Source organism: Elgaria multicarinata, chromosome 6 (genome assembly GCF_023053635.1).
Source record: "Elgaria multicarinata webbii isolate HBS135686 ecotype San Diego chromosome 6, rElgMul1.1.pri, whole genome shotgun sequence".
NCBI classification, from domain to species: Eukaryota; Metazoa; Chordata; class Lepidosauria; order Squamata; family Anguidae; genus Elgaria; species Elgaria multicarinata.
This window is the reverse complement of record NC_086176.1, coordinates 99,661,785-99,676,864: the sequence shown is the minus strand read 5'-3', so window position 1 is coordinate 99,676,864 and position 15,080 is coordinate 99,661,785. Positions and strand designations below refer to the sequence as shown.

General features: G+C 41.3%; 1 protein-coding gene across 1 annotated transcript in view; it reads right to left on the bottom strand.

Annotated features, from left to right (window-relative positions):
* Positions 1–15,080, bottom strand: part of CPLANE1 (ciliogenesis and planar polarity effector complex subunit 1) — an 80,506-nt gene that overhangs the window by 29,964 nt on the left and 35,462 nt on the right. The window contains exons 25-32 of the mRNA XM_063128142.1: positions 14,399–14,717; positions 12,042–12,984; positions 9,058–9,215; positions 8,783–8,943; positions 6,395–6,474; positions 3,841–3,920; positions 2,666–2,737; positions 944–1,124 (exon numbers count right to left, since the gene is read on the bottom strand). Of these exons, the coding sequence (XP_062984212.1) occupies positions 944–1,124; positions 2,666–2,737; positions 3,841–3,920; positions 6,395–6,474; positions 8,783–8,943; positions 9,058–9,215; positions 12,042–12,984; positions 14,399–14,717 (1,994 nt within the window). The remainder of the gene's footprint in view (positions 1–943; positions 1,125–2,665; positions 2,738–3,840; positions 3,921–6,394; positions 6,475–8,782; positions 8,944–9,057; positions 9,216–12,041; positions 12,985–14,398; positions 14,718–15,080) is intronic.

Here is a 15,080-nt window from a genome sequence, read left to right as displayed (position 1 = left end):
TGAGGCAAAGCCAACTAGCATAATCCTGCTTCCCTCTCCATGCATTAGATATATACCCCTTCTGTGTCTGCCCTGTAAGCTTGCCTGCGAACCACAGTTATTTATTTATAACACATTTTTTCATCACCGTGGCAGCTTACAAGGTTTCAGAGTGCAACCCTTTCAACTGTGCCCTCGCTGCTCAGAAATCTCTGAACTCAAGAGGCTTCTAAGATTCCTTTGCCTGCTGGCAGAGGGGGAGGAGCAGCGGAGTTCATCTTCCCCTCCCTGCCCTCCGTCTTTGGCGAGCTTCACTAGACGGCCTTTTTGGCCTGTGTCTAGCAAGGGGCGCTTTGGAGGGGGAGAGAAGGAGGTTGGAGGAGGCTCAGGCTATTTTGCATCTTGGCCTCTCTCATCTCCTCCCCTCCCCTCCCCTCCCCTCCCACCAGAACACAGTCTTTTCTTTTCCTCCTCCTTTTCTGACCTCCAGAGAGCAGTCAGTGCGTTTCTTTCCATGTCAGCTGTGAACAGGTGGGGTCGGATCACCAACTCCCCCTTCCCAGATCACAGCACTGTTGCCAGCTCAGAAGGGTTTTTTCTGAGCAATCCTATGGTCCCTGGGAGAGCGACCCAGGGACCAAAGGATTGCTCTCTTAGAAATATGCAGCACTATTAAGAAACAGGGGGAAATAATCTTTAAAAATAGAGAGTGAAGTGAATACATTTAAAATCACTTGAAACCCAGGCAGAACACACACAAAAATCAATATGGTAAGCCACTCTGAAGGACAGCATGATTTAAGTGTAGTGAACGAACAAATAATACACAAACAACCCAGCACAATATTTCTACTACAGATGGTTCAGGTATTCCTAGGAGTTCTACAAATTCTACGGAACTATTCTAGCACAATCTGTAGCCCTTGTACTTATATCCGTATTTTGAATAATGAGATATTTTCACCTGAACCAGTTTAAACATTTCATCTTGGAGCATTTGCCTGACAGCCTCTGAAGTGTTCAATGATGGTGCTGTCAGATTTCTTGCATCAGTTTCTTCTTTCTTTGGACCAATGGTATCATTTGAAACAGCACTTGACACAACGGTGAAAGAAGGCTGATCATCTGAGGCAGAGATCTCTATGCTGTAGAGACAGAGGGGGAAATATTCCTGTTATAAACTGAGAAACTTACAAAATACCTAGATTCTGATCCTTTTGCTAAATACATGTAATGTGATATAAAGCTGGTTCAGACATAATAACTACCCACTTGATTTCATGGTTGGTACACAGTTTAAGGAGCTGTTAAGTGTTCAAGAAAATACGACTGCCTGCACCATGCATTACATCCAAATACAGACCGCTAAACAACTCAGCGATTAACCCATGGTTTGGATGTCACAAAGCAAGTGAGGCAGGTGGCTACCAGGAGGAGGGCCTTCTCTGCTGTGGCACCCCGGCTGTGGAATGAGCTCCCTAAGGAGGTTCGCTTGGCACCTACATTATATTCTTTTAGACGCCAGGTGAAGACCTTTTTATTCTCTCAGTATTTTAACAGTCTATAAATTAATTTTAACTTTGCTGTTTTAAATTTGTATTTTAAATTTGTATTTTTGTATTGCTGCTGTTTTTATCTTGGTTGTGCTTTTATATTGTATTTTATATTATGGTTTTATACTGTTTTGTTTTGAATTGTTTTAATTTTGTAAACCGCCCAGAGAGCTTCGGCTATTGGGCGGTATAGAAATGCAATAAATAAATAAATCTACAAAAGAGCCAATTCTAGGTTGTAGAGTAAAAGTGAAGAAGGCAGTCCCACTTTCTCCTGCTCATGAACAAACAACCCATTGGTTTTTAAACCAATGGATGGCTGTTATGTGCAAACAGGGCAACAGAGCCCGTCTTCAATATTTCTACTGCTCTCTTTCTACTGCAGCAGCATTCTCCAGCCCAGTGTCCTCCAGATGTTTTGGATTTCAACTCCCATCAGTCGCAACCAGCATGGACAATGGTCAGGAACGCTGGAGTTGTAGTCCAAAATATCTGAATGGTACTAAGCTGGAGAACGTTCTGCAAGAGATACTAACTTTCTGGACAACGCCAAATTATTTGCAGGAATGGCAAGACTTATTTTTATCAGCCACTGTGAAAGACAGAAAAGTAGGCTGGATATAAGATACATGTTCCTTAATACTGAAAATACAAGAGATAATTTTAACTGGGAACTGACTCAAGGAAGTGAGTTCAATGTGGAGCTTGGTAATAGTAGTACTTCCTCACTTAACAGCTCCTTAAACTGTCTACTAGAACGTGTGACCTGGTGGAACCACTCAGGCTGATTCACATTAATGTTTGGCTATATGGAATGCTTACCACATATCAACAACACTTAAGTTTAAGAAGGAATGAAAGCTACCAGTCTTAAAAGCCATTGACACTGAAAAGCAGGTTTTTAGGCTAAACCTTGATGAACTGAAGTTCAAAATTAAACCCAGGAGTTCAGCCATCAGGTGTATGCAGTGCCAGACAATGTGATGCAAGTTTATGAAGGGGCCAAATTTGTAAATTATAAATATAAATGGCCACAAGCACTATACATTAAGGTGACAAATTACTGTACAATCATGATACTAAGAAGTATCATACAATCATGATATTAAGAAGAACAACTTAGTCTCTTTTACCTAGTAGATTTTGCCTTCACTTCAGGAAAGAATGAAGGAAGAATGTTGCTGGGAATTGTCTCACATGTAGTTCTGTAAATGCAGAAAGAATGATATGTCAGATTTTTTTCATCACATTATCTCAATTTTAAAGCATGTCAAATTATTTTAAAAGCATCTTAATGTAAAATTTCAAGACATATTACTTACAATGCAAATGAATTCATTGTCTGTCAAGCCATGATATTTTTTTCTAATTGTAAACAAACACTGTTACCTTGTCCACAACGCTTGATTGTTTATATATCTAGCCTCCATAGCCATTAGCAACCAACTCAAACAGAAGTGTCTAGTTTACACACATAAATGCTAGGGTGCAGTGTTAAGCACACGTAAGATACCGGAAATGATGCTGTTTAATTTAAGAAAAGCAAGAAAAATACGAAGAAATCAAGATATTAAAAAAAGGCCTTTCTAAAGAGAAAATAATATACTATTTTCCAAAGGAAAAGAGAATAGTTAAAGACATTAGCAAAAACTTTTTTACAATTATTTAAATATTAAAGAGGTGACGTTTAAAAAGTGCAATTGTGCTATGGATTTTCATTTCAGTAGATGTCCAGTTTTATTAATTCCATAAGAACATACCTATCAAATTCTGGCACACATTCATACAATAAAACCATTAATAACTTATTATTATTATTATTATTATTATTATTATTATTATTATTATTATTATTTATATAGCACCATCAGTGTACATGGTGCTGTACAGAGTAAAACAGTAAATAGCAAGACCCTGCCGCATAGGCTTACAATCTAATAAAATCATAGTAAAACAATAAGGAGGGGAAGAGAATGCAAACAGGTACAGGGTAGGGTAAGCAGGCACAGGGTAGGGTAAAACTAACAGTAGAAAGTAACAGTAGAAGTCTGCACAACATCAAGTTTTAAAAGCTTTGGGAAAAAGAAAAGTTTTTAGTTGAACTTTAAGAGGTGCGGTTGAACTTGCAGTTCTCAAATGTTCTGGAAGAGCGTTCCAGGCGTAAGGGGCAGCAGAAGAGAATGGACGAAGCCAAGCAAGGGAAACTTAGCAAATACGGCATCATTCTCACACACACATACACACGCACACATACACTCACACTGTATTTGTGTGTGAGAGAGAAGAACTGAGAGAGAAAATTTCTCACCCATCCAGCTTCATAAATTCTTCCTCCAATGTTTCCCTCAATGGTTCTTCCTGTGGGCATTCAACATCTGATACAGACAGCTGCAATTAAAAATTAGTATTTAAGGGCATATGAAAATATCACACACCTGCTTTATAGCAATCTCTTCTTTAAACCTATGAAGTCTACCATTAATTCCTCCATTCATACCCTGGTTTTCAGCCAGTTGCTGAACCTTCATAAGTAAATAGTCAGTATTCTGGTGATCACAGAGGCCGTTTCTACACCTGCCTTTTTTCCAGGCATCGTCCCGGGATCAGCCCTGTGCATGCAAATGACACACAGGGGATCCCGCAAGCAAGCAGGGACGATCCCTCCATTTTCCTGGGATAATCCTTAGGTGTAGAAAGGGCCAGAGACATGTACTGCTCTGTAGCCACAGCTATGGCATCCTGTGCTCATTACCACAAGACTCTCGTCTTTCTATAAAAATAAATAAATGAATCACTTTCAGCTCTCATTCTGCAGATACAACATGTAATGGGCGCAAAATAGGTGAGAGCCCAGCAAGTCTCCCTATAGACAGCAGGATGGACTTGAGCACATCAAGCAATGTTCTGTGGCTCCTACCTCTTTATTGTAATCAGAAGTATGCCCATTTTCCACCGGCCTTTGAGAAATTTAAAAATTTGCACCTATGTACTAATTTGACTATTTTCCTTATCAGGGTGAGATAAAGGGTGAGTCTACATTCCAGTGTCTCAGCCATATGTCATGGTTGAAGAACGGTATGAAAAAAAGACACATCTGCCATGACGGTTGTCTCCCAAACCAGCAAGTTCAGCTCTTCTTCATCTGCTGACAGGTTCTTGGTCCAAAGTACTGATACTTGAGGGAGCTGCCCAGTCCTGATGGCAAGGGTGGATGCCATCTCTCTGAGATCCAACTATTTTTCCCGACACTTTTTCCGTTCGGGGCTCATTTGAATTCATAGGAACTACTACACTTAAGTCAAAGCTTCCGAGGGATCATTCACAATTGGCATTGAAAGGAGAAAAGCTTTCTAGCTGGCCTTTTAAAAGTCTTGGAAAAAGTGGGATTGGTTTCTCCTTTCTTCTGATCTGAGGGTAGAAATCTGACCCTATGATGCTATGTAATTCTCCTTCCTCATCCTCCTCAGCCTGAATGGTTATTGCCACAATTTCCCTAACTTGCTCAAGAGGACATGCTGGATGGTAAGAGAGCTCACTTTCCAGGAGGCAAATGTCTGGGCTGCCCTATTGCCTATACTTGCTTGGCAGGCTGTGTTATGCTGGGCCAGTGTCAGACTTGTAACATTGTCTTTGTCCTGTTTGCAGAGCCTTATAACTGGACAAGCTGTAAGGCCAAGCTGATATATCTATGGTTTATCTAGAGGTAGCAATGGGGAAAAGCTTCCAATCTTTAATACTTTAAAGTTACTGAACACTGTTTTAAACTAATTTTCATCAAAACCCAAATAGAGATTTAAAACTGTTGAAAAATTATTGCAAGATTTTTTTATTTAGTACTCTCTCAAAATTCCCAATGGGACATCCCACACACATACACAACGGTCCAGTTAGCATGCAATACTGACCCCCTGTTTAATGTTATGTGTACACACTCCCACCCTTCCATCCCCTATTCCCACATTATTATTATTATTATTATTTATTTATATAGCACCATCTATGTACATGGGAATGACCACGAAGAAGAACAAATTCTGGTTGGTTTCAAGACAAGCCAGCTTCAAACCATGGGTTATGAAGCTGGATTGTTCAACTAACCAGAGGTTGCTTCTCTCTCTCTCTCAAACTACTATCTCATTCAGCTATGGCTGAATGCAATACTTGCAATTACAGTGTTTGTTAGTATCTATGTTTGGCCCTGCCGCTTTTATAACATCAGAGTCTCTGTCATTATTGAAAGTACTTGTTTAGGCTGGTCAAGGAAAGCGATCAACAATCCATGTCTATAAATATTTGATATTGGTGAATAAATATGAAATACAGGGTTCTAAGCAGATATGGAATAGGGAACTAGATTGTCCCATTTTGCATGATTAATGGATTGCCTCTTTGGCATCTATACCTGTCATAACTATGGATCTTAGGTTGCATCTTACTTAGCAAAAACATTTGTTTTGCGTCTCCTGGATGCTGCAATGTCTCTTTAATAAAGGTTTGTATAATTCAGCAAATTGCTGGCAGTGTAATGCAGCTAATGCGTCTTTTACACGTATGTTTTGGCAATGTCTGGTAGTTGCTTCTTTCTGGAAGTAGGTTATTATATGGATAAATTTTGTACTGGAACAATCTTTAATATTCACTGATGTACATGCTCTTTTAAATTATCTACCTGTTTCTTGGAAATTAATGATAAAACTAAACACTGCTGAAGAAGGGAGGGTGTGAGCCCAAGTCTTGCTTGGGCTCATTCTAGCTATATCGTTGTTTAGTGTTATGAGTGAACTCAGTCAATGTGCACGTATAAATACAGGTTTTACAAATATTGAAGTGAAGAGAATTTACTCATCCTTGTGGCAATTTACCTCTTTTTTCTGTTGTACCGATTTAATGCTGACAGAAATGGTAGGACTCCTTGAAACTACAAATGGATCATCACAGTAATCTTTAAAATAAAATTAACATAATTAGTAATAAAAAAATAAATTACTAAGGGGACAATCCAGTCCCTTGCCACATCCTTCCCCTCCCCACCACTGACCCACCCTTCTCTTGTTAATGCACTCGCCACATGCAGATTACAGTCTGACATACTCTGAGGCCAGCAGCTCTTAAACTCTGACAAGTGGGATCTACGAGAAAATGTTGCAGTGTATTATTCATACCCTAAGAGGACCACTCGTATTCATAGCTCCACACAAGATGGAACATGAATGTTGCAGTGAAGTTCAGACCTCTTAAGCCTTTTTTCTTCCATCTCCCCCACTCAATGTCGTGCCTCCCCAAGAGTCTTCATCATCAGAGGACGAAGGGGAAGGGCAAGCTCCAGGTGATCCTGGGGAAGGGACTAGCAGCAATGTAGGACAAGACCCCTTACTTTCAGGGGGCAGGCAAGACTGAAGCCCCTTTAACAGAGGCAGACAATGAATGATGAGGGGATCGCGAGGCTCCTCCAACCCCAGCTAAGCGCAGGCCAATGAGAGGCAGGGATCTGAGTCAGCAGGCCAGAGCTCGGAAGTTACTGGGCTAATTGCCAGCACTTGGTGTCAGTTGTTTAGAGGTTCAGAACAGCCCAGGAAAGATGCTGGAAACTACATACTAACCCCAGTGTTTGGCCCATCCAGCTATCCATGCGTTTAGACTCTCTGGTGAATCTTGACCCCTTGAACTGTGACCCCAACTCTGCCTGCGTCCAAGCCCTACTCTGTGACTGCGTCATTCAACTCTGTGGCCACCCCAAGTAAATGAGAAATCCCAGCTGCATTTTTTCTGGCTCAGTCCTAAATCTCCGCTCTTAGCTGGCAAACGCTGACACTCAAGACCCTTTCCTGCTGTGTTAGACCACACTAAAGGGCAACCAGCCTCAAACCTGTACACTTTAGAACAGGGATGGGGAAGTGAAAATGGATGGAGGTCAGATGATCACACATCTAGCTCTCCATGGGTGGAATGATGTCACAGGGAGGGGCCATATCCCTTGATGCCATTTGGTCCTTGGCAGATGCGCTGGGTGAATGAAAATAAGAGAAAATCGCTAAGAAGTTCAAGGTTTTTCAGAATCCGAACTGACACACCCAGTGCGTCAGCCAGGACTCGTCTTTTCCTGTCCTGCATCCTCCCTCAAATGGGAGAAGGCACAGGGCAGGCAAATCCGCCCCGACACACCAGGTGGATGATATACCCGATGCATTGGTTAGGTGGTTTTGTCTGCCTGTCGCCTTCTCCCATTGGGGAGAAGACGTGGGGCAGGCAAAGAAAACTGCCAGAGGCACACAAATGGCAGGGTCTCAGCTGGTGCTTGCAAGGGCTCCTGCAAGTCCCATCCAAGTGCTCAGCATGGCTTCGCTTGTCCTTTGTCTTCCCTGCAAAGACCCACAAAGTGCACATGGCTGGTGCTTGCAGGAGCTTCTGCAAGCACCATCCAAGTGCACTGCTGCTACTCCCCCAGGGAAATCCCCTTGATATCTCCAATCTGTGATCTAAGATAACAAGGGGGTTCCCGATTCCCCTGAACACACCATATGGAGGAAACATCAAAGAAACCTTCAGCATTTTAGTGATTTTCTCTATTTTCATCACAGTCACAGGAAGAACCTGAAGATGCACTAAGAGCAGCTGTTTTAGGGTACAATCCCAGGCAGAATCAGGAAGGAGCGAAGCAGTGGATCTAACACCACATCCCAAGCCTTGCTGGCTCACACCAGCTGTGTCAGAAGGTGTGTTAGTGAGGGGCAGTTTTGCCAGGCTATTTATTTTAAATCCTACCCCCACCTCCACCCCCATGTAGTGGAAGCTTCAAGCTGGAATAGCTGAAGGGCTCAATCCAGGGCTCCTGTTGGGAGAATGGCTCCACCCACCCCATATGCTTATGCTGGCAGGGCCTTATGCTTGCAATGACTGCCAATAACACTTTCCATCCTCTGAGTTCTCTGCAGGCAGATGTGATCTGCCAGGGTGGACAGAGTCTCCCTGACAGCAGAGCTCCTGCATGCTGGTGGGAGGATGCCTCCGCCCCAGCTGGAGGCTCTGGGGGTTAAGACTGCTCTGCCTGGCTTTAACTAAGGATAAAAATAAATGAGAAGCTAAATATCAGAATACGAATTTTGGAGAAAATGCCAGATTTTGTATTAATCCTGTAGCAGTACCACTTTAAATAAATTAATAAATCCTAGTTATAGAAAGCCATAGTTATACATTTTAAATGCATTATACATTTTAAATGCATTATTTTAAATACTTTAAATTTAACTAACCTTCATTTTCAGATGCCCCATCTACTTCATTTGGTATGAATCCTCCCATTTCTTCTGTCAAACCTTCATCAAAACATGTTCCTCCAATCTCTGTGCCATGTGTTACAGAATGCCCCTTGAAATTAATTAATTTCTTCTCAGACTGCTTTTCATCGAAGGTTCTGTATTTTAGGAAAGATTACCAAAAGAGAAGCTTGTAGTCCACATTTCTTGACATCATCCCCAGCGTCATGGCACTGTACGCTCTTATACCAAATTGAATACTGAATTATTACCTTGGAGCACTTTCACAAGGTTCACCATAGGCATGTCCATCTTGCGTACCAACTGGAGTCCCAGCTGATGGAGAATAGCCTGTATCCACACTACTGTCTTTCTCTAGCTTGGATCGAAGATGTGAGGGATGGGTATTTGCAGACTGTTTGTGAGGTTTCTAAAAAAGAAGACATATGGTTTATGCACTGAAATGTCACTTCCAATAATATTTTATTAGAACTGCTACAATATTGCCCTCTCTGTATATATTCATGTCCTGATCCAGCAGCAGACATCTCCCTCCATAAGAAGGTTTCTGTGCATGCAACCAATGTGGATCCTCATTATGATGTTCCTCTAGACCCTCGGAATTGGCTGGATATGGGATTTTGATATGGATCTCCACTGATGGCATTAGAAATCATATACAACTAGCAGGGTGAAACTAGATTTGGACTGAGGTTAAATTTAGTCCCACCCCTATAATCATCTTTAGTCCCTATGGCCATGTTTAAATTTAAATCTGATAGATTTGTCTCACATACATTATTTAATTAGGCCATATCTTAAAGACCTACTCCTGAATATTACTAAATCAAATTCTAAGTGTGGAATCCTAGAGATAGTCAGCAGCCCCTGAAGTCTGGCCACCCTACATTTTTGCTAGATGGGCAATTTCGGCCATCTAGTGGAGGCTTCAGGGATGGGGAGGGAAGGAGGCTGGAGCGCACACAGGAAGCTGCATAGTGCAGCTTCTCCAGTCTCCTCCCCTCCCTTGGACTGCCCCCTTTTCCGTCTTTGCACTCCATTTACGAATGCAGAGATCTAGCCAGCACAGAGAGAAAGGCACCAGCTTTGAGGGGCAGGGTAGGGGGTGGGGAGTGCAGTTTCTCAGCTCCCAGACTGGAGCCCAGAAACCAAAAAAACTTATGTCCCTCAGACACAGTCTAGAGGACATAGGATTGCTCCCTCCATGTTTTTTCTTCATAGAAAGCTTCACTTCTGTATTAGTTACCCGGTTGCTATATTCAGTTTTAATTATATATCTTCTTAAACCTGATGGGAAAAAATGAATGCAATAGTCCCATTTTTGTATGGTAAAGTACTTAGATATGCCAAGTCTTTTATTAAAACAATACCATAGCCTAGTGTTTCTCACTCAAGTCTTCAGGGCCATCTAAATGTGTTATAGAAAGATCTGGAATGTTTGTTATTTCCTAGCAACTGCTTTAGAGACAGGTTGACATTCTAAACACTCAGTCAACATGAAAGCACCCTAAGCAATCACAAAGAATGTATGAACATTGTAACATAAGAAGAGCCCTGATGCTGGATCAGACCAAGGGTCCATCCAGTCCAGCACTCTGTTCATACAGCGGCCAACCAGCCATCGGCCAGGGATGAAAAAGAAGGGCATGGTGCAACAGCACCCTCCCGCCCATGTTCCCCAGCAACTGGTGCACACAGGCTTACTGCCTTGATAGTACACAACTATCAGGGCTAGTAGCCAATGATAGCCTTTGCGTCCAGGAATTTATCTAACCCCGATAGCATTGGCTATAAACATTTTGAATTAATTTATTTCCATAATGAAGTAGACTCATCTGCAATATATTCATCTAAATACATTTCTCACAAAAGTAAATAATAATAATAATAATAATAATAATAATAATAATAATAATCCCTGAAGATACAACTGAACCCTACAGGATCAAAGAAATCCAGAAATCAGCCTTTTCTTAATAGGCAATTTAAGGGTTTCTCACATTCTAAATGTTATATGGCTAGGTCAAGAGAAAGTCAAACTTTAAAGGTAATACAATGCAAGATCAGCCCTCTGTATAATCATAGAATCATGGAATAGCAGAGTTGGAAGGGGCCTACTAGGCCATTGAGTCCAACCCCCTGCTCAATGCAGGAATCCACCCTAAAGCATCCCTGACAGATGGTTGTCCAGCTGCCTCTTGAAGGCCTCTAGTGTGGGAGAGCCCACAACCTCCCTAGGTCACTGATACCATTGTCGTACTGCTCTAACAGTCAGGAAGTTTTTCCTGATGTCCAGCTGGAATCTGGCTTCCTTTAACTTGAGCCCGTTATTCCGTGTCCTGCACTCTGGGAGGATCGAGAAGAGATCCTGGCCCTCCTCTGTGTGACAACCTTTTAAGTATTTGAAGAGTGCTATCATGTCTCCCCTCAATCTTCTCTTCTCCAGGCTAAACATGCCCAGTTCTTTCAGTCTCTCTTCATAGGGCTTTGTTTCCAGACCCCTGATCATCCTTCAGGTAGCAGCAAGTCAGTCCAAATATTGTTTATTTCATACTCTGAGCATCCTGAGTCCCAAAAAACCTTCCCAGGAGCACAATTCTACTTTCATTTATTTTCAAACAAAATTGCTGGCTCCCCCCCGCTCCCCTGTTGCCACTGCAGCAGCAAAAAACGCATCCCCCATTGGGTTCTGGGGAAGGCAATGTTCCCCCACCCCACCGCTGGATATTGCTCGCCCCATAGTAGAGGGGCTCACACCATAACCCTATAAATGTTTACTCAGAAGTCCAACTGAATTCAGTGGAGTTTACTCACAAGTAAGTGTGCATATGTTTGTAGCCTGAATACAGTATAGTGTGGAACAAACAACCACAAAAACCTCTACTGCTGTATAGATGCTTAGAGTGTTTGTTTTCCTAGCACTTCTAGAGAAATGGCGAGAAGACGGTCTGGTTACATACATTGGTATTTACAGTGGATAATAGTCACTGGGAGCCTACTTTCTGGGGAAATTGCATTAAAATATGATATAGAATACTTACAATGCTGTGTCAACCATTTGAATTTGGACAATGTCTACTCTAAAGTTGTCTTTTTTGTATGCAGATTTTTATTTGCATGCAGATTACTACGCACTGAATGAGATTCAAACCTGTTGAAGCTTTGGCTATTGAGCAGTATAGATATAAAACACATACATACATACAGCCCTGTAGGATTGATTTCTCTTGCTTACCCAAAGGCATACATTTTGGTCTTGTGATTTGTTGTAGTAATGTTGTTCTAAAATCCAAAAAGATGCAAGTATGGCAGATGCAGATGTTTTAACATGCATCATTGGCCGGCATTCGTGATATGGCTCTGTCGAGATGGAATCATAAAGCAGTCTCCTATCAGACCATCTAATCATCCATTCAAGCAAGCGAGTTACATTGTTAAATTTAAACATCATCTCTGGAGTTGGTTCCTCTCTCTGTATAACATCATTCACTTGAATTGCTTTGTAGAAATATTTATGAATCGGAGCTGTTTGGGGGATTGAAGAAGCTTGTTCAGACCAACGCTGAGTTAATACTGGTGTAAGAGTTATTTCTTTACTGGACTCATGTGCACCATAAATGGACTGCTGGCTTAGACCAAATAATCCTGTTCTTGCAGTGGGTCTCATCACTGAGTCATGAACAGAAGATTCAATTGGTTGTTGAATGGAAACAGGCAGCGTTTGTTTTTTAGAATCTTTTTTCTTTTCAGAACGCAAAGGAGCTGCTTTAGTATCACTGGGCTCAAAAACAAGAGTGTAGCAAGAACCAGCTCTGAACACATTTTGGCCTTTAGTTCTGAACTGCTTACGTTTCAGTGTTGTATGAACATCAAAAACAAGAGAGTTGAGTTCATGTTCTCTAAGAAGTGCTGAAAAGCTTATCAGAAAAGGAATCGCAGAATCTTTGTGATTGAGCAGGTCTCTTTCAAGCATGTAAGTTAAAAAGAGGTCTAAAAACTTAATGTATTCATCATCATCACGTTCAAATTCCCATTCGCCAACTAGAGGCAAAAAGTGCTGTTTGGAGAACTCATTATTGTTCTCTGTTTTGTTACTTCTTCCTTCCACATTGAAGTCTTCTAATTTTTCAGCAGTTTTATGATATCCTGTCAATTCTCCTGCATGGTTGGGAACCTCTCTACAACAGGGAAAATTACAACAATGAAGAATAAAAAGGTCAATCAACTAACAACTACTCCTTTTCCTTCCACAGCAAACTAATTCAATTCATAAACACTGGGGTTTTTTTTAAATACAGGTAAGGGAGCAATCCTATGTCCCAACACTGCGTCTGAGGGGCAACAGGATAATGGGGATTCTCTACTATGAGGTCTGAGAGAGTCAGAGATCCAACCCCCTCCCCCAACCCCTCGCAATCGGCACAGAAAGAAGCTGGCCTCGTGGAGGGAGAAAAGGGAGCATTTTGGTGGGTGGGGAGGAGAACCAGGGAGGCCAGGATATGAGCTATCTTGAGGCCTCTCCATCTAGCGAAAAATGCAAGGCGGGAGGACAGGGAGGTGAAATTGCCTCCACTATTCCTCCCATCCTGAAGTGGAAGATCTGAAGCCTCGAGTTCTGACCATCAAGGGCGCAATTGATAGGATTGCGCCCTAAAATAACTTCTGAAAAAAATTATCTAGTTGTGACTGAAATTCCTAGATTAAAATAATCCTGCATAAATTATGGCTCCCAAACGAGTGTTAATTACATGTATAAACACAAGTGTAAACTAAACTGCAAAAAGAATGTATTAAATATATTTTTGAATCACGATTTCAAAGTATGCTTATTATGTGTTTCTAATAGGGACACAAAACTTTTCTTTGAATGAAGGCTGGAATTAGATTTACAGTACTCCAGTACTGTTGTGCTCTCTGCAGAGATTCCATATAATCCCCAGGCACTGATGAAGCCCAAGAGGAGCAGAACCAGAATGACACAGTGCTTTCAGCCTGCAATTATAGGCACATATATCTTGGGAGCCAGCTCCACTGAACATAGCATAACTTAGTTCCAAATAAATAGGCATACGATTGCAGTGTTAGAGTAACACAAGACTGTTCCAGGAAGAAGCCTGCTGCCTCAGTATTAACTTGCTATGAATAGATGGAAAGTGAAATGGGACTATGTTGTTATACACTATATTCTCATGTTGGACTGCTCCCCTGTCCCCAAACAGGGCTAACTGACAGTAATTGCCTTGGGGTGGGGTGGGGAGAAGAAAAGGCGACAGGAGCACGCCAAGGGAACATTAGGGCCTGCTCCAGTTGGACTGCCCACCCTCAGAAAATGAGAGGCAAAGCAAGGCCGTTCCACCAGCCCTGCTGAAAATCTATTTAATTTTTTACTTTTCCCTCTTAATCCCCTGTTTGTGTGTTATAACTTTTTAGATTGTAAGTTTGCAAAGAGGAACTGTCTTATTTTTCTGGTTGATTCTAAACTACTCCAGGAGAGGGTTTTTGTTTTTGTATTTTTGCTGAGGAGTGGGATAAAAGTAGTTCAAATAAATAAAAACAAAACTAGATATATTCAGAAATATTACAAACTCTTACTTGTGATCTTCTTGCTTCAGAGAAGGAACATATTTTCTGGTTTCCTCCATCAGCAATGCTTCAGAGAGTGAATCTGCTGTATCAGTATCGCTATAAATCTGAGGGTTTCCCAAATCGGAAATTGTGCTTCTGCTTAGAGTAGTCCCCAATGAAAATCGATCACAGCAATGAACTCCGGGATCTTGCAACTCCTCTTCTGGTGGCTCCCAGATGTTTCTTTGATGGGGTCCTATGTTTCTTATCACACGCTTTAATGTTTTCACATTCACTTTCTGAGCAGTCTGTATAACAACAGACATCATTTCTTCACTGTTGGGGCCTAACCATAAAGACAGGGGATTTGCTGCTATTATTATTATTATTATTATTATTATTATTATTATTATTATTATTATTATTATTTCTGGAGGAAACAACATAAGATAGACACTGAAACTAGGTGATTTAAACTTTTCATGATGAACTTGACATGCAGTCGGTGCGATCTTGAATATATGTATTTTTTAATTTACATACTGGCCTTTGACCAAAATCTATATTCAATATATTGTTTCCCCCCTCCCTGTTATAACAGGATAAGTATTTCTAAATCTTAGACACAGAGGCTACAACTTGTGCTATGCATTTATACGTGTACTTTTTGATGAACGCTTTAGGGATATATTTTAGAAAATGCTAAAAT